This window comes from Rattus rattus, chromosome 5 (genome assembly GCF_011064425.1).
Source record: "Rattus rattus isolate New Zealand chromosome 5, Rrattus_CSIRO_v1, whole genome shotgun sequence".
Classification (NCBI taxonomy): Eukaryota; Metazoa; Chordata; class Mammalia; order Rodentia; family Muridae; genus Rattus; species Rattus rattus.
This window is the reverse complement of record NC_046158.1, coordinates 12364549-12385017: the sequence shown is the minus strand read 5'-3', so window position 1 is coordinate 12385017 and position 20469 is coordinate 12364549. Positions and strand designations below refer to the sequence as shown.

Below are 20469 nucleotides of genomic sequence, written 5' to 3'. Positions count from 1 at the left end.
AACTGCTCTAAACAAGAGGGACGGCACAATGGCAGAGGGAACAAAACCTTTATGGCCATCTCCTTACTGGCTGATTTGTCTATTACTGGACAGATATAGATTACTGGTTACTAAGAAACTTTTACTAGTAAGCCAAGTCACCACATATTTATAGTTTGCATCTGAATGCTCCCAAAAGCATATTCCCAGCTTAAAATGTGTGGAACTTGCACAAGGTGGAGCCTAGCTGGCAGAAGCAGGTCACCAGAGAGGGGCCTGTGCACTTATACCTGCTCCTGAGCCCAGATTACATCCTCTCCCTCTGCTCTACTCAGTGAGCTCGTGCTGCAGTTCTGCTATGCCTTCTGCACTTTGATGAAGCACAACCCCTCTGAAATCATAAGCCAAAGTAAATCTTTACTCCCTAAATTACTCTGTCAGACATTTTGTCACTGTGACAGAAAAGGAACTACTATATCAAGTGCAAACGCTCTGCTAGATAACAGGGCAAATGTCTGAGGGCAACAAGTTCCTGTAGTGTTTCAAGGAGAACGCGCTCCCTGTTCATCTAAGCCACATCTACACATGAAGCAGGAATATGAACCTGACTGGGTGGGTACCTTCGGATCCACCTGTGCTCCGGCCTTGATGAGGTACTTCACTGCGTCCAAGTGGTTGTTCTCTGCGGCCTCCATCAGGGGGGTCCTCTGGTCCTCTGAGCAAGTGTCAATATTGGCACCCGCCTAGTAAAACAGAGATTGCTTAGATGTGTTGAGGGCAATTTCTGCATCCCTATCCCAGTAAGTAAAAGAGCTGCAAGGCTTCTGCGTTTGTCATGAAGAGGCTTAACAGACAACATTAAAACTGTTTTACTGATCAGCTGTCTGATTCTTCAAAACTGCATTCAAGGCACAGTAACTAAAGCTGGGCTATTCACTGGTAGGGTATCCCGCACTGCATCAACAAGGCCCTGGATTCAATGTCTAGCCCCAACACGTGCGAGATACTTAACACCCCACACACAGTCCCAAACACTGACAGGCACAATCGTTCTAGCAAGCTCTAGCTCAAGCAGAGTATCTTTGCTAGATTTCATTTCTAAACTAACCTGACATACAGGCACAGAAGGATATAGACATATCTAAGAAAGGGAGTAGAGAACCTCACTAAGGGGAGAGAAAAGTATAGGAGGCATGGGACATGGCTTCAATTCAGCCTGTTTTGCAAAATATTATTTTCCAGAGTAAACAAAAGAAAAACTAGCTTCAAGTGATATAGATTTTAGAATAATTGTAAATTTTTCAATAAAATAAAGAGGCAGATGAACAAACAAGTACACACAGGGAAGGCCCCAGTTTGATGTCGGCTGTGGCCAAGAGTAGGCCGACTGCTGACAGTGAGCCTTCTCCATAATGTTCTCTGTTAGCTTTTTAGATGAAGGACAAAGGACTAATAGCTTACAGAGTACAGCACTTAAGAAAAACTGGGGCTGGAGAGATGGCTCAGCGGTTAAGAGCACCCGACTGCTCTTCCAGGGGTCCTGATTTCAATTCCCCGCAACCACATGGTGGCCCACAACCATCTGTAAAGAGATCTGATGCCCTCTTCTGGTGTGTCTGAAGACAGCTACAGTGTACTTAAAATAAATAAAAAAAAAAATTTAAAAAAAAAAAAAAAAAAAAAAAAAAGAAAAACTGGCATTCTTGCTGTCAACAGTAAAGAGAGACTTCAGAAAGAACTGTAGCTCTTCACAGGACAGAGACCAGAGATCAAGTGACCACAGCAAGGCCTCGCTGCCAAAAACACTGAAAACAAAGGAAAGTCACACTTCAAGGCAGTTAATTTTAATAAATAAGTAAATTTTAAAAACACAACAGAATGGCTAGACAGGCTGCACACACCTTCAATCCCAGCACTCAGCAGAGCAGATACACAGCAGCCAGGCCCCCCAAACCCTGATCGTGGCCAGGAACACAAAAAAAGCCTCTGAGATCATTGAGGCAGTGAGGGGTTGAGAGTATATAAGTAAGGCCCATCAAGTGACTAATTAGATTTTCACATAGAGAAAAATATTCTTCACTGCTGGACTCTACCACACCTCCCTGACAAGAGACACATATAGACAGACTCCTGGATGTGGACTGCTTAAGTTACTATGAGATGGGTGTGACCTGTTTCCAGGGAGGGAGTGAGGGAAGGGAGGGGAGGGAGGGGGGGAGGGAAGGGAGGAAGGGGGGGAGGAGGGAAGGGAAGGTCTCTCATCAAGGAGAGTCATCTCCTCTGCAAACCCATCAGTTACCCTCTAGAAACCTTGGCACAGCAGGAAATACTACAAAAGAATAAAGTGCTGGAAGGCAGAACTGTGTCAGTGAGTAGATATCCACAGACTAACGCTACTAGATAGGCAGCCAGGCATTACGGTGCTTCTGTGGTCATTGCTCTCTCAGCCCAGGAGCCAGACCATAAGTATCTACAACACTGGCAAAAGAAGAGGGCAAAGTATGTGTTACTAGAACACTTTCAGCAAAAGTAGAATAGAACGCCTTCAATCCACATCACTCAGACTGTAGCCCCAAATACCTGAGGAGCGAGCAAACAGTACAGTAACAGGGGCCACTGTGCTGCAGTAGCCATGAACAATCTGCAAAACCTAGAAATGCACAGAAAGAGGAGCTCTGGTAAAGAAAGGCCTCACAGCAGCAAACAGGTGAACATCAAAATTGTTCTGAACAGGCTTCTGTGCTGACGGATACTGATTTCTTGTCTTGCCAATGAGATGGTCATCTCAAATGTCAACTTGACACCCAGAATAACCTGGGAGACAGCTGTGGGCATGAGGTGCGCTAGTGAGCTCAGAATAAGCATTCACCATGTGTTCCTGACTGCAGATGCAATGGGATCAGGTATCTCAAGTTCCTGCCACTATAAGCTTCTCCATGATGATGCAAACTCTAAGTCAGAATAATACTTTCCTCCCTTAAATGGCTTTTTAATTTTGAACTAAAATCAATTAAATCTCCTATAGCAATGCATTCAAGGGTATTTTCCACTTTCTCTTCTATGAGATTTAGTGTATCTGGTTTTATGTTGAGGTCCTTGATCCACTTGAACTTGAGTTTTGTGCAGGGTGATAAGTATGGATCCTAAACAGAACACCAATGGTTCAGGCTCTAAGATCAACAATGGATAAATGGGACCTCAAACTGCAAAGTTTCTGTAAGGCAAAGGACACTGTCAATAGAAGAAATCAGCAGCCCGAATATCCCAGTTAAAAAATGGGGTACAGAACTAAACAGAGAATTCTCAACAGAGGAATCCCAAACTGCAGAGACGCACTTAAAGAAATGTTCAAAGTCGTTAGTCATCAGGAAAATGCAAATCAAAACAACTCTGAAATTCCACCTCAAACCTGTCAAAATGGCTAAGATAAAAAACTCAGGTGGCGAGGATGTGGAGGAAGAGGAACACTCCTCCATTGCTGGTGGGAGTGCAGACCACCCCTGGACAGATTACCCAGAAGATGCTCCACCACCCGCGAAGAACTTGCTCAGCTATGTTCACAGGACTTTCCTTGTAAGCCAGACACTGAAGACAACCTAGATGTTTCTCACGTGAAGGATGGATATAGAAAATGCGGCTCATTTACACAATGGGATACTATTCAGCTATTAAAAACAAGGATATCATGAATTTTGCAGGCAAATGGGTAGAACTAGAAACTATCATTCTGAGTGGGGTAACCCAGTCCCAAAAAGACACGCACGAGAGGTCATTAGCCATAAAATACAGGTACTATGTTATACTACACAAGGACGCTAAACAAAAAGGAAGCCCAAGCAAGGAAGCTTGAATTTCACTTAGAAGGGGGAATAAAATACACATAAGAGGCAGATGAAGAGAGGGAAATGGAAGGGAGGGATGCTGGGCAGGGAATGGGAGGTTCAGGATCAGGTGTGGGGAGGGACAGGAGAGATGGCCATGAGAATGAATGGACTCTGCAACTGCCTGGAGTAAGGGGGGGGGGGCATCTTCAGGACAAGACAGAGACCTGGGATAAGGGAGGCACCCAAGGGCTGGAGAGATGGCTCAGTGGTTAAGAGCACCGACTGCTCTTCCAGAGGTCCTGAGTTCAATTCCCAGCAACCACATGGTGGCTCACAACCATCTGTAATGAGAGTTCTTATTATCTAAAAAATAAAAAAAATCTAATGATAGCACTTCTCCATTCCTTTCCCTAGTCCCTCCCATGGCCCCTCCCTCTAATCTTTCCTATACCTCACCTTACTCCCTTCTCAGACTGATCACCTCTCTCCTCCTCCTCCTCCTCTCTATGTGCATAAATGCATAAATATATAAATACAACCTACTGATGACAGTTAGTGGTGGTGCACTCCTTTAATCCCAGCACTGGGGAGGCAGAGGCAGGCAGATCTCTGAGTTTGAGGTCAGCCTGGTCTACAGAGTGAGTTCTAGGACAGCCAAGGCTACATGGAGAAACTCTCCGACTCCAAAAACAAACAAACAAACAAACAAACAAACAAACCAAGTCTGCTGAGTCCGTTTGGTGTTGTTTGTGTTTGATGACCGATCACTTTGTACTGAACTAACCACTGGAGAACCATCCCAGGAGTCATTAGTTGTTTTGTCCTTTGCCTAAGGGCAGGACACCAAGCGATTCCTTGTTCCTGGGTTAGCCCGTCTATTGATGCTGTCGTTGTTCAGGGCTTGTTTAGGCAAGCATAAATAGTGGACGTAGAGTGTAGCTTCTCTGTCATTTCTAGGAGACTCAATCCTACCTTAAGTTGCTTATGTAAACATGTTTCACGATAATAATAGTAGCTGACACAACAAATCAGAAGAGTGGCTGGAGAGATGGCTCAGTGGTTAAGAGAACTGACTAGTCTTCCAGAGGACCTGGGTTCAATTCCCAGCACTCACATGGCAATTTGTCACAACTGGAACTCCAGTTCCAAGGACCTGACACCTGGTCTGGCCTCTGGGCACTAGGCATGCATGTAATGCACAGACATGCATACAGGCAAATACTTCCAGAGCTAACAGTTCATTTAAATAATAAATGAACTTCTTACAAAAGAAAAGAGTCCCAGAGTCAGTCTGGTTCACCTGAGAGCACCCCAGAGAAGGAATCTGAAAAGTCAATCTCCAGTGGGGATGCTAATCAAAGCTTGTGGGTGATACTAAATATGAAGGCACTACACAAATGCTGTAGCCTGGAGAAACAACACCCCTGGACTTAGGAAAAACTAAAAATAAATATATTCTATTGTTCTTTCTGGAAAATGTTGGTGGTACTAATTAGGTTCTGGGGATGAAACATACACAAAAATTGAGGGCATCCTAAAAACAACACTATGAACACTGCAGGAATTTGCCCAAGCGCTGTGAGGTGAGAGCAAGCTGCGCCAGGCTTAGCCTGACTAACAGACTCTTTTCGAGTTCCTGTATATAAAAGGTTACCCAGATACACAGTTCACTTTGTAATATGCCCAGGCTTACAAGACATGGTAAGTGGTTAAAACTTAGCAGAGTTCCTAGGACTCCCCCATATGCAAGCTAACTTTACCGACACAGAAAGCACCATGTGGCCTCAAGCAACAAAACCAGAAGATGATGTGTGGGGAGCCTGAAACCATAAAATAAACAATCCTGGTCCTGACACTGAACTTCAGTCAGAACTCACTTGAATTCCCTCTTTGGGGGGAGGAGGTAGTAAGGGGGGTATACCCATTTGGTTCTTGTTTTATGCTTTTCTATTATTTTGTCGTTTGGTTGGGTTTTTGTTGTTTTGCAATAAATAAAGCTAGATAAAAAAAAATATGTACTAGTATATCTAAATTAGCTTAAAGGCTAATATTGGATGAAAGTGACCCAACACCTGAGTGCCTCAGGGTAGTGGTAAGGCTGGATATTTTATATTTTGTATAAAATATAAAAGCACAAAGGATTTTTCTACTTGCTATTATAAAGTACCCTAAGAAAAGCAATTTAAGGAAGGAAGGGTTTATTTTCCTTCAAGAGGAATTGGGGTATTAGGGTGGCAGGAACTTAAAACATCCCATCAGGAAAATAATGATGAATACTTGTGTTCAAGAAGCTTCTTTTTTAGGTAGTTTCAGTCCCAAGCCCAAAGATTAAAGTAGTTCTCCTTTAGGGACCATGTTTCCATGTCAATTAACCCAATCAAGATAACCACAGGTATTCCCAAAGGCTAATGTAATCTAAGTAACCCCGCATAGGCATGCATGGAGGCTTGTCTCCTCCGTGATCCCAAATTTCCTCAAGTTGACAACAATAGCAATAAACATACTACAGTACCAAGCCATATCCCCAGAGGGACCATGGCAGGAACCAATCCAAGAAAGTCTACCCTGACGTAAAAGGATCCTAGCTAGGGAAAACTAAGACAGATAGGGGATGCTTCTGGAGATCACATGGGAACGGACCAAAGGTCCTGAAGGATTGAAAATGACCCTAAATGTAATGACAGGAGAATTCAGACCAAAGAACAATTCTTGAAGCATCAGGAATAAGCAAAACATCTCGTATGAAGCGTCAGAAGTCATCAAGTTCAGCACAGTATCTAGAAAACAGACCCAATGCCAGAGTTTGATACTACAGGGGACATCCCAATGAGTAATTGACAGACGGATGTCAAAGTAGCACCTACTAGTATTAGTGAGAAAAGTTCTGCCTTCTATGTATAGGGAACAGCTCAACCACGGCAAAAACAAGACAATAAGTGATGACAGATAGATCAAAAATACCACTGTGAACTTAGCTAAGCATAAGAAGCATGTGCAGAAGAATTTCTGAACCTGACAGAACAAGGTATACATAAGCATGCATGCACATTTATAAAAACAGCAACAAAACTACCTATGAAACTTGGTGTCATGAAGAGAAACAATTACATGTACAGTTATTTTAGAAGGATAAGGAAAAAATACAGAAAACTCGCTCAAAGAAATAACTACTTAGAAATCTTGAACTAGAACCAGGAAGCCACAAACAGCCCCAAAGTAAAATCAGCCAAAGCTTATTATTATCAAAAGCTCAGTACAAATCGAGAATCTCAGAACACAGCCAGGAAAAGCACTGAGTCCCATACAAAGAAATCCCGACTGTACCACAGCAGATCCCAAACTAGAAATCCAGGGGAGAGTAAAGTGGGATCTGCAGAGTTCTGAAAGAGAGCCAGAACCAAGCCATCTGGTAGATGAGAAGAGCTACCCCAATAGCTACCATCAAGAAAGGAAGTTGGAACACAGGCTTTCAAGACAACCAACACTGACACCTTAGCCACAGTCTAGCCATAGAGGGAAAATATTAGAAATGAACCAAACAAACAAGATAACTATCCTGAAGGCATACAAAGGACTCTCCAAGGTGAGAGAGAAACAAAGCCTGTCCATAGAGATCCAGAAAACCAAAAAGATACAGAGATGAAAACGGGAGATATAGTAATGGGTATATAGTAATAAGGAACGGGCTGACAGACATGGTTATGTCCTCAACAATAACAGCCTTAAAAGAAAGAATAAATTCACCAAGTTAAACAATAGACTAAATGGACTTAAAAAAGATCTGATGACTGCTGCCAATAAGAAATGTATTTCAGTAACACGCAGAGTTCACATAAACAGACAGGAAAAGATGTAGAATAAAAAGAGTGAGTTCATATACTTTCATAAAATAGATTTTAAGTAAAACAAATAAAAACCGACCAGAGACTGGAAAGATGGCTCAGTGGTTACAAGCACTTGCTGTTCTTCTAGAGGACCTAAGTTCGACCTCAGAACCTACATAGTGGCCCCCAACTGTTTCTAACTCCAGTTACAAGGAATAGAAATGCTTTTCTTCTGGCATTCAGTCACTAGGCATGCATGTGGTACACAGACATACATACATGTAAGCAAAATACTCAGACACATGAAATAAAATTACAAAGAAAAATGTAAAGGTCATTATGTGACACAGTAGTCAATTCAACAAGAGAAAATAACAATTATAAATATATATGTACCCAATACTATAGAACCGATTATATAATATGAAAATCACACTTTAAGGAACAGAGAACACTGTAACACAGTGTACTTGGGGGCTTCGTAGCATTCATTTGATGATCTCAGTAAGACCAAAATCACACACAGAACAGTGGAGCAAATGAACAAGCCAGACATTTACAAAACCTTTCATATTAGAGTTGCAGAATATAAATTCTGCACATCCGCATATGGAACAACCTGTAGACCAGACCATAAGTAAGTCTGAATCTATTTTTAAAGATTTATTTTGTTTTTAATTATGTGTATTGTGTCTATGTACACAAGAACCGGAGTTACAGGAGGCTGTGACACCTTCTTTCCCTCATGCAACATGGTTTCTGGGACTCGAACTTGGGTTTTCTAAGAGAGTAGTATGTGCTCTTAACTGCTGAACCATTCCTCCAACTTCCAAAATAATTTTAGCTCCCCCTGAAGCACCCCCCAAAAACCCTGAAATCACAGCATATATGTCCTGTGGCAACAATGAGGTAAACTGGAAATCAACAAGAAGGAACTTTAGAAACGGCATTATGTACAAAGAAACTCAACAGTGTGCTTTTGGTCAGCACACAGGCCAACGGAGGCGCAAAGGAGAAACACAAACTACTTCCTGGAATGGGAGCTGAGTAGTAGCTTGGGAGGCAACCATCTTGTAGTGCCAACATGACAAAAAGGGTTTGTATGCCATGTAAATGTAGAGCGGCAGGGCAGTCTGGCTACACCAGTACCTAGGAGGCAGAACTGAGGGTTCCAAATTGCAGGTTGGCTAACCAGGCTAGGTTAATCTTCAGTGCTAATCAGATGTAGAAAAAGGAGACCTGATGGGCAGCCAGACTGGCACCATAGAAGACAGCTTCTGGAGCTGAGCAACCAAATGATCTGGAGTACAGAAAGTGGACTTCTGGGTGTGTGCACATCCAAAAGAAAGGAACATCCGTCTGAGAGACCTCTGCACAGATAAGTCTGCCACAGCCCTAACCACAGAAGCTAAGACACTAAACCAAACCTGTGTCTACTAACAAATGCTCAAAAGCAAAGTGGTAGACAGACACATGTGATGGTTGCCATAAACAAGTCCGCAGGCCTGCGTTTACAGGAACAAAATAAAGCAGTGAGCACTCTCATTTGTGTGTGGGGACCAGACACTAAAGGTGTGGGGAGGACCAGAGAGGAGGGCCAGTGGTCACCAGAGTGTGGCTGGATGGGAAATAATGTTCTAAATACTGCAGTGTAACTGGGTTGACACAATTAATTGAATATTTCAAAATAACTAAGAAAGGCTTTAATGTTCCAGCCACAAGGAAATAATGACTATATATTATATGCTGAAATACGCTGTAACACATAAATATATGCAATTAAGATGTGTCTAAAAAAGCTTAAAATTTTAAGCATTCACATGATCATAGCTTTTAATTTTTTACATTTCTTTAAAGTTAGAGGAGATGTGTGCATATAACACAAGACACTTGAATATCAGAACAATTTATGTTCTCTTTTTCCACCATGTGAGTCCCAAGAGTCAAACTCAGCTTGTCTTCAACTACTCAGTCGTCTCATAAAGTTAGAGCAAATTAGAGGTGTGACTTAAACAATGAGGGGTATATAATTAGTCACTAGGATTAGAAGAAGGAAAGATCTGGGCCCACTAAGCCTACATCTTCTGCAGCAGATCTTAAATATTAAAACTAGAAAGTGGAAACACAGATACTCTAACAGAGGCAAATGTCAGGATAAACAGTAGAAGCAGTCAACAGCCACAGGGCTGAGAGGCATCTTCCTATGGTGGCCTGCAGGAACCACTGCAATTTTAGCCTTCCACTAGAAACCTAGTGACACTTAAGATGCACACTGAGAGGATGAAGATCTATTCAAAGCTATCCTTCCAAACCTGAACCAGCATGTGGCAGATGTCCACGTGGCCAGCCTCTGCAGCAGCGTGTAATGGGGAACGCTTACTTTGGTGCTCCATTTTGAAGTTGGGATCAATTCCATCAACTGTAAACAAACACAGTTTTACTAATTATATCATATGCAACCACAATGCCCTTCCACAAAGATGCTTATGGCATTGACACCTTTAAGATAAAAAGCAAGTTCTGGAGCCATGATGTAGCCACTACACCACAATGACCTGTTTGCAGGCAGAAATCAGCCCCACAGGAAACCCTCCAAGCAGGTTTGTCAGAGCGCCTCGCCATGCCTCTTGCAAGCTCATGCAACCAATGATAAGAGCAAGCAGAGCTCTAAGAACAGATGTGTCGCAGGAGCAGAAGTGTGGCCTTGAGGCTTGGATACTTACTTTTTGTTACATTTTTACTTTGGGGGGCACAGAACCTCACTATGTAACCCAGACTGGCCATTAACATTCAAATCCCTCTACCTTAGCCTCCCAAATATTGTACATTTTTCTAGACGTTTACCCAAGGTACCATGCAAAAAAGTAATGGAGCAATGTAATACTGCATGAAGTCCATGAAAAGTAAAACTAATTTTTTTTTTTTTTTTAATAAATTAAACTTTCCCATCTTCCCCGTTGCCCTCAAATGAGTTTTAGCTTCTTTCATGATTTGCTGTCAGGCAATGAGCTCTTTACTCATGCTCTCAACCTGAAGAAAACAGACATCAGAGAGCAAGCTCGGGTATCAAGCTGCAACCAGGCCAGCACACTCTAGCTCGGGCATAAGAGCGAAGCCAAGCCCAGCAGCTGCAGTGGCACACTGCAGCTCTCTCCTGGGTCACTTTATGAAGCAGCATTGCTCCTCTCAGCACAAGCACTGGGCTCTTCACTGAAGCACATCACAACAGGACCCAATCATGCTGCTTTTCCTGCACGTATACTTCTGCGTCATTTAATCATCCTCTAATTCCTTTTTAAAAACTAGAGATGCACAGAGAGCATTTCTAGTGACACGAGGCAGACTAAATACCAGGGAGCACTTTCTTTTACTAATCAGAGGAGTCAAAGAATTACAAACATCAGCCAGTGAGATGGGGCTCATGAGAAAAGGGGTAACAAGCTTCTCTGTGCTCCTTCTACGGCCTCAGGTATAGCAACAACTCACCCAGCATGAGAAGCACCTTCTGCAGCTCACCCTGCCTAGCGGAGAAGTACAGCTGCTTCGGGTGGAAGCGAAGTTTCTTCGGTCTGTAAAAAGCAGAGGACAGCAATCAGTACCAGACTCTTACTGTCAAAACAACAGGGCAAGAGGTCCAGCTCAATTTAAGCATTTGCCAGCATGCTTAAATCCCTGAGGATCTGCACCGCCCCCACAACAACTGAACAAATAAAACAATGACAGAAACCCAAGCAACTGTCTTCAGACATAATCAAAGTGATACTAAAACACCATTGGTAAGATGACACAGAGCCTATCCCAGGTACAGACAAGCTGCTACATTATAGAGGGTCAAGGGATCCCAAGGAGAAATCATGCACTAGTCACTAAGTGCCTGGCAAAATGTCCAGGGTGGCCTCTACAGCTCAAATGAGGATGACTGTCATGGGGTGATACTAACTACCCTCTAGCATCAAGAAGAAACCTGAGCCAACCTATTGCTATGAAATTTACATCGAACCATAAACAGGGATTAGAGGTGGAGGGTCAGAAAAAAACTGGGGCCTGATCAGTAGATAGGGACTACAGGTATCAGATGGGCCAGGATAGAGATAGTGAGAGGCTATTCAGAATAAGGAAGAGTAACAGAGGAACTTGTCTGTTAAGAACGAGTAACCTACTTTCTTTCCAGGGCAGAGTAAATTTAGAGGTCACCTGGATAAACCTCTCTAAGGAGTGTAACGCGGTCCCCAAGGAAAGAGGACACAGGCTGACCTGTGAACCAAGAAAGACCGCAGTGTAGGGACTAGCAAATAGTCTGAGGGGTCACCTGGTCTAGCCCACACTAGGCAGAGATTAGGCAGCAAGCCCATGGAATAAAGTGTGTGCACTAGGGGCCTGCAGGCAGCTTACTCAATAAAGGTCATGCTCGGGATAACAATAATATCACTTCTCACTCTTGGCATAAACGAATAACAATTTGCAACAATTTATCCCAGACATTAGAAAGACACATGAGGGGGTTGGGGATTTAGCTCAGTGGTAGAGCGCTTGCCTAGGAAGCGCAAGGCCCTGGGTTCGGTCCCCAGCTCCGGAAAAAAAAAAAAAAAAGAAAGACACATGAGGCTGACACCTCATGTGTTCGTTCTTTTGATGAATCGTGTTATTTAAAAAGCTGGAACGCAATAGGAAGTCCTGGCTCTAAGTTGTCTCTAAAAACAAAGACAAAAGCAAACCAAACCACCAGGCAGGCTCTTACTTTTCAGAGTCCAGAGCAATGAGAGCACTTTCCAAGGTTTCCTTTCCTGGGCCCTGGGAAAAGCCAGAGGTCGGCCTCACAAAACCAGCTGGCCCTGCAGGATCGAAGCACTCTGGTGCCTGAGTGACTGTGCTCTGCGATTTTTCATCCTCTGGGGCTCCAGCAATGCTTCATGAGAAAGAAATTATTAAAATTATTAAAAATTTCATTATTTGGAAAACCTCTTTCTCACAGAAACCATTGATTATATAAATAAGACATATTCCAACCTGACCACATAGGTTGTCTCTCACAGAAACCACTGAATATATAAATCAGACATATTCCAACCTGAGTAGAGTCAACTACCGGTCTGTTGAGTACCTGCGAGTCTCCAGAGAGCTGCCTGAAGCGCAGACCCCTGATAAACAAGACCGCAGAACTCAGCACCACATTACTAGGAGTACCATCCATCCACTCAAACCTTACTTTAATAAACAAGCTTCAGCTTTAACTAGCAAATCTGCTTTCTACAATTGAAGACTATGACTTGAGAATACTGAGTGTCACCAATAACAGGAGAGCAGTAAGGCCTTCTGACCCTTTGGTCTGGCTGTATATACATGCAATTGGCTGTATATACATACAATCGGAATCTTCTAAATGACCCCAAAATGAAGTTTTAGGTTATTTTTTTCTACTGCTGTCATGGTTATAAAACTTCCTTCCTCTTTTGCTAAGAAACTTGATAGCTCTGTCACCATCTGGAAAGAATCTCTTCACCATTCCTTTCCTATCAGGGCCTGCCTGGCAGGAGAGACTGCAGTCATCTATTTATCTCCCCAGCTCGAAAGCTCTTTCTACTGGTCCTTTTTAGAGAAGCAAATTAATTATTTATATATATAAATAATTCTTGTCTTTAACCCTGTAGCAAACATTGCAGCAAGTCCCACAGCTGCTTCAGGGTGTGGAGACTACACATGTAAGCGACAAAAGCACAAAAAGCTGTATCATGCCAAGGAACATAAAACTGATTCAACATAGATGATTTCATCATGCCAGAATAAAAGAAACCCATGTGAAGACAGTATTAAATGAACACCAATACGTCTCAGAGATCAGAACCCATGATAAATGATGAGGTTCACTGAGGCTTCTGGCGAAGCAACTGAAACCGGGAACTACAGAGGACATATCCTTGGGGATATTATGTGGAAGGCTTGGTCACAGCTACTTTGTTTAGTACCTGCCAGTGGTCGTGTCAGCCCTGCCCTCAGCAGCCAAGCTCTTCTCCTGTCCAGGGGCCAGGGTCACTGTGGAAGTCGTGTCTGCTTTTGCTATGGTCACCTCTTTGGCCTTGGAAGTCTCTTCCCCACAATGGGGACAGTAGCTGGCATTGTTGACTCGAGAGGCACAGTCCTTATGGAAACGATGAGAGATGCTGCTCTCAGGCTGACATTCCATGAAGTTACCCTGGAAAAACGAAGATGAAAATCATTTTTAAAAACTCAGAATACATTTACGGAATTACAGGAAGCTCTACTGAACCATTCAGGTTCAGGCAAGTAGAAGCCCAGCTATGGTCTGGTGATAAACAGGAGGGAAACAAAACACTGAGTTTACAAAGAGCTCACAAAGTAAGCAGAGGCCACCAAAGGTTATCTTACAGCCACCACTACCCATCTTCAAACCCCAGTGACCCAGCTAGCTGAGGCCTCAGTCTGGCCACTCTGAACAAGCAAGAGCTGTACAAAGACATAGTCTACAAGGCCCACATGACAGATAGAGTCAGAGTCCCAAAGGTGACCATTTTAATAAATACCAATTAGAGCACCAATTAGAACAGCTGTTCTTGCAGAGCCAGAAACAATGGAATTCAGAGGAGTTCTCTTTTTCTCAGCAGAAGCACAAAAAGGGAAGCCTAGGAAGAAAGCCAGGTACAGAACTCAAAGATAAGCCCTCAGAGCAGGAGCTCCTGGCCTAGGTCACAGAGGGCAGCAGGACATCCAAAGGTACAGGTAGGTGAAGGCACTCACAGAGGCATGAGAAGAAGGAGCCTGACCTATGGGCTGGGTGGATGCACATATATCTCATGAGCAGAGCCATCAAAGACAAGATTTCAATGATAACTAACAGAGCATAGAGAGGTTAGCAGAGGGAGGAGGCTTGCCCTCCTCTGTACTCAAGACAGAAATCCACAGAACAAAACAAGAGAACCCAGGGGTACCAGGTCAATTGTCTACAGGAAGAAAGCTCAAGAACTGTGGTGAGGGCTTATGAAACAGACCTATATGGGGTACAATGCTGGACTGAGTCTCTGCTGAGGACTCCTGAAGCCCGGCAGGCGGGTTGGGCTCTTACCGCCGTGCAGAAGTAGCCGCAGCCAGGACAGCACTGGTGCTTCACCATGCGACCCCGATGGTCTTCACACAGCACCAAGAGTGGTGCTTTGTTGGAAGGGCGCATCAGCTCATACTTGACCACGCTGTTTGTACACCGGCCCAACTGCAAGCAGACAAGACCAGGGGTCAGTGACAAAGCTGCAAGGGAACAGCTTTTCCACCCACTGGGCAGTGGAAAGCACAGACATGTGGGACATTCTCAGCAGCTATGAGGTGACTGAAGGAGCATGAGCCTTCAGAGGCAAGCCTAGAATCACAAGCAGTTAAAGTACCTGCCACACAACAGTTAGCCCTAACCACCATCCCTGCCATTAGCCTAGGGATGATGACAGCAAGTAACTGAATTCAGAGGCTTAGGTGGCCAGAATCAAGGGCTCAGTTTGAGCATAAATGAAGGACAACATCAGGATGAGAAGAGAGCTGGACAACAAACACACCCTAGGTCAGAAGGCCAAGGCTCTCCCAAGTGACCAGGGGTTACAGGTCAGTGAGTCCCGAGTGAGCCATCTGGTCTCCTGCACATGGAATCAGAGCTGAGAGGTAAGAAACAGAGCAATGTTTCTCAGATATGCCCAAGGGACACAGCACAGGAAGTCGCAAGAAAGCCAAGATTCAAGGACAATTGTCACAGTATAAACAGAAGCTGCTCTGTGAGATGCTTCTATGTACCAGAAAAGAAGTGACTGTTTGCTATGCAGACCAAAGAGTGCTGCTTCAATACATGAAGTTGCTCTGACAGCAAACAATTAAGACAAGAAATAGCCCAAAAGGAGAAAAAGATGAGCAGTAATTCTGAAAAACCTATAGATGTCCCCCAGCAAACAATAACTGTTCAGATACTCTGATAAAGAAATATGGCATGGGGTTGGGGATTTAGCTCAGTGGTAGAGCGCTTGCCTAGCAAGCACAAGGCCCTGGGTTTGGTCCTCAGCTCCCACCCCCCCAAAAAAAATAAAAAAATAAAAAAATAAAAATGGCGGGCTGGAGAGATGGCTCAGTGGTTAAGAGCACTGACTGCTCTTCCAGAGGTCCTGAGTTCAAATCCTAGCAACCACATGGTGGCTCACAACCATCTGTAGTGAGATCTGATGCCCTCTTCTGGTCTGAAGACAGCTACAATGTTCTTACAAATAAATAAATCTTAAAAAAAAAAAAAAAAAAATGGCATAGCCTTCACTACTTCTCTCCTCTGCTGGGCAATATATTCAGCTGGACTGCACGGCCAGGAGCCATAGGACTACAGAAAGGACCTAGGCCTGCGTTCTGCAAGATTTCAAACAATAAGCAATCAGAAATACAAATCAAAAAACTTTCAAATGCATCTTTTCCTAAGACTCCATGTGAAAATGTGAGTAAGTGTGCCAAGGACTACCCCGAAGAACCCAGCAAGGAACACATAAGCAGCAGAAACAAGAACAGGAGCTAATGGACCAGCAAGTGCTTTGCTGATGACTATCCGGACTGTGCAGGAATCAGAGACCTTGTCAAGACAGCCTGGATGTTTCCCCATAGCTAAGACATAAAACTCAAAATGGGGAAAGCCAGGGCATGTGAATCTTGAAACAGCCATAGGATACCACCCCCAGCACCAAGTGATTCTCTAGGAATCTTGGTCAAGACCTCTAGACACAAGTTCTTTATAGACAGAGATTGGGGAAGAAGGGATCAGTAATTTACAAAAGAAAATGTGAGAGAGCATAGACACAGGCCTATACACACAGATGCTAAAACAATTCACTAACTTTGGAATCTGAAATTTCATCCATGTATTTAGTATTTGAATTTCAAGAGCTTGAAGAATCTGTATGATCGTACAATGACAGGGTGATTTTGTCCAGCTACTGCAATGGAAATGGGAACAGAGTCAAGGGCCAGGGGAATGTTGAATCAAACAGCATACTAGGCAGGTAATCTCCTGGAAAGTACTTCAACAGAATAGCAATAGAACTTTCTTAAGGCTGACAAAGAGAAGTAGCTCATGAACACAGAGAGTACAGCTATGAAGTGATGAGGTAGCCTCTATTTTGCAGGGAAAAAGAGCAGGGAGACAAACCAAAGAGATGAACAGTTGTGTCCTCACAAGGTCAAAAGCAAGCAAGTGAGCACTAACAACATCAAACAGATGACTCAGATTCATCTGCCTGGAGGCAAGGATGAAGCACAGAATCGGGAGAAACTAAAAAGTTATAACTTACTCCACAAGGAAAATCAGGTTTGCAACAAGAAAGGCAAGGCAGAGACACAATCTCATACTTTGTATGCCTGGTGCTACAAGAGAAGCTACTAGAGCTTCCTTAATTAAACATTCTATTAAGGAAAGTTTTAACAATGGAGACTGAGGCTGTAGAGATGGCTCAGCAGGTAAGAGCACAGCGCTAACTGTTCTTCCAGGACCCACAAGGGCAGCTCACAATTGTCTCCACGATCTGACACTATCACACAGACATACGTGCAGGCAAAACACCAATTCACACAAACAGAATGGAGCCTGGAGTACAATAAAATTCCTTATAAGCCCATGTCTACTTTTAAAGTTCCTAACATTCTCACCTGAGCAGCCACTTTAACTTCTCCACAAGACTCTTTATAGGGAAAAATCAGTGTTTTATTCATTAAAAGCTCAAGGTACCCACCACATTTAACATGACCTTAAGAACATTCACATACTTAACAAGAATGATAATAATTCCCCAAACCCAGAGCTTGAAGAGGATGAGAGGAGAGAGGGGCTGGGGTCAGAAGATGAAGCAAGACAGAGGAGGGGTGGAGGCACTGTAGTGTGTCTGTTGAGGCCAGAACAACTTTGCAGGGTTGGTATTCACTTTTACATGGCTTCTGGGTATTGAACTCAAATCTTTAGGCTTGGGTGCCTCTACCCACTGAGTCATGGCAATGGCCCTCGATTTATCTTAATATAGAAATAAACCTACCATGCCAATATAAAAAGCATACTTTAATATCAAAAATTTCAAAAAAGATATCTAATGAGTGGCATTGTTCTCTATTGCTACAAAACTCTTTAATATAGAGGATCACTTAATAAAGGTGGTATAGTGTCCTATCTACTTCCACAGTCAACATCTGGTGATTGCGGACACTGTTTTTTGATACCACATCAAACTATAGGTTGTGTTCCACTAGAACCAGTTTGATAATGTGGTGTTTTCTTTTTATTTGTACTTTTTTTTTAAGCTTAAGAACAACTTTTATGGAGTTGGGGATTTAGCTCAGTGGTAGAGTGCTTGCCTAGCAAGCGCAAGGCCCTGGGTTTGATCCCCAGCTCCGAAAAAAAGGGGGGGGGGGGAACAACTTTTATTAATCTAAAAGAAAAAAGAGAAAAGGAGAAAAAAACAACAAACAAGCACTGCATAAGAAAGCTGTAAGTCTCAGAAACTGTCTACCCAGAGGAAAAAGGGAAACAAAGCTATGCCGTTTATGGTGGGATGGAGGTCAGACACATGACAGACAAGCTGCTAAACAGACGGAAGAAAGACTTTAGAGAATGAGGGAGGAAGCCCAAAGGATCACTCCTAGCCAACATCTGAAAGAGACAGAACAAAAAGAAAAAGGTAGTTGTATCTTCCTGAGTCTGGCCTCAGAAACTCAGATGCAGCCAAGTCACATGGTGGCTCTTAAGAGACTGCCCATGTAGTGCTTTCTTAAATATCTGATGCAATATCTTGAACTTGGGAGCACAAAGATCCTTGCACTACACATCTCCAGGGAAACCAGGAATATTAAGCAACCAGGATTTATCTTTCAAAGGGTAAGACATATAACCTGTTTTCCCAGAAGGCTGCAAACTAGCAGTGATAAATAGTCTGGTGATTTATGTTCTCTGTTGGGTCAGTCCATATCAAGATCCTACAACCAGGACCAGGGGTTGGCTAGGAATCTAAATGATCCTCATGTTACCTGTGCAGCTGGGGGCTTCCCTGGCTCCCATAGCCAGGACTGGAGATACCTAGTAGTCTAAATGACCCTTTCATTAATTAGCTATATAAATGGGACTCCACCCAGTTCCCACAACCAGGACCAGAGATGGCTAACAGTCCAAATGACCTCTATGGCTCTCTGTATGACTGAGACCAGGCTAGATCCTTCCTTAAGCTAGTACAGGTCTCTCTAGAACCCATCTTCTTAGAAGACATGACATGTGCCCTGAGTTGAGTGTCAATGTAATTATGTTTCCCTTGTGTATTGCGAATTGTATTATACCAGAGAACTTTTTCTAAACCATACTGCGTTTAAAACGCTGACATAAACCGCCTGGCATCAGACTCTACACGTCTGACCCAGGTTGATAAGGTCAAACTGAACGCCATTTTCATTCTCACCTCTTCACAGTTCATTTTTCTGTCTGTCTTGACTCCACTACTTTCAGCCCTGTTACTTTAGTGTCAGGCTGTGTGCTTGCACTCTGCATAGCTCCATCACCTGTGCACAACTCTACAACACTAACATTAATGACCGGACCTCAAATCAGTGGTTCTGGTTTTCCAAATGCATACTATGTGGAAGCTTAAGAAAGAGAATTTACCAAACTGCTAGCTAGTGTCTTTTCTCATGAAGCAAGGGTAAGGCTATCTGAGCTTTAATAACAATACAAAGAATTAAACTTACCAAATACTTCAGTTCACAACAATACTGTAAAAGGAGTACTAGTTAACATCAAAATCTGTGGAAAAACCAAGTTAATGTCATAAAGACTGCTAGACACAGGACCAAAGTCTCACATCAGTACTGCCGTGCCTCTAAGAGGCATACAGCTAGGCATTGAAACAGATTAGATTATTTTGACCAACAAATGACAATCCATGGAAGAACTATAGCAACATTTTGAAACCTCCAATGTATGGTCGAGGTAGACATCAGGTAGCAACAGCCACATCTGTGAAAAGTACCAGTCTTGTGCTCAGTCTAGACACAGCCTCCCAAGTCTTGCAAGAAATTGGGCTGGGCAGGCCTTTGCAATTCTGTCAAGAAATTCAAAGAGATCTGCTGAACTACAACTTAGGTGAAAGAACCAGACAATGAGAATTTCCAAACCCAAGCAGCCTCGGAAGCAGCTGTCTTACCTGAAATGGTATGGTTATAAAAAGACAAAATAACTTATAATAACTATCATACACAGAGAAACATGAGTTTCCAAGAATGCTGTAGAAATAGGAAGGGAGAAAATGAGAAAGAAATCATATCCAAATTACAGCACAAAAGTCAAAGCCCAAACCCCTGGTGTGAAGAGAGGCTATAGCCATGAACTTTGCCTTTCCACTATGAAGCATATTTCAGAAACACTACCACTCTAGCAGATACGGGAGCACTCACTTGTACCAAAGAATTCTAAGCACTGATGGCAGAAGAAACCAATAGAAATAACAAACAATATTGAACTTGAAATAAAGTAATGAACAGTCAGTCATCAGTCAGGAGTTAAAACCTACAAGCAAAGTCCTGATGAGGAAGGACAGAAGCTGCCATGGAAACCCACCACTCTTGCCTTGTAGCATGCCCTACCTGTCAAGGTTAAATCATATGGGTTGGTTTTTTGTCATTGTTGTTGTTTTTGTTGTGGGGGAGGGGGGTGTGAAACGAGCAGTCCCTGGCTGCCTGGACTTGCTTTATAGACCAGGCTGACCTGGAATTCAGAGATCCACCGGCCTCTGCCTCCCAAGTGTTGAGATTAAAGGCTGTGCCATCATGTCAGACATTACATTAAGTCA

At 43.2% G+C, this 20469-nt stretch overlaps 1 protein-coding gene across 7 annotated transcripts in view; it reads right to left on the bottom strand.

Moving 5' to 3' along the window:
* Nucleotides 1-20469, bottom strand: part of Ehmt1 (euchromatic histone lysine methyltransferase 1) — a 146387-nt gene that overhangs the window by 30432 nt on the left and 95486 nt on the right. For 5 of the 7 annotated variants that reach the window (XM_032903156.1, XM_032903158.1, XM_032903157.1 and 2 more), the window contains 6 exons: nucleotides 14706-14849; nucleotides 13591-13817; nucleotides 12366-12533; nucleotides 11114-11196; nucleotides 9940-10046; nucleotides 600-722 (listed from right to left, as the gene is read on the bottom strand). In XM_032903156.1, coding sequence (XP_032759047.1) covers nucleotides 600-722; nucleotides 9940-10046; nucleotides 11114-11196; nucleotides 12366-12533; nucleotides 13591-13817; nucleotides 14706-14849 — 852 coding nt within the window. The remainder of the gene's footprint in view (nucleotides 1-599; nucleotides 723-9939; nucleotides 10047-11113; nucleotides 11197-12365; nucleotides 12534-13590; nucleotides 13818-14705; nucleotides 14850-20469) is intronic. The other 2 variants (XM_032903159.1, XM_032903160.1) reach the window with 1 other exon arrangement.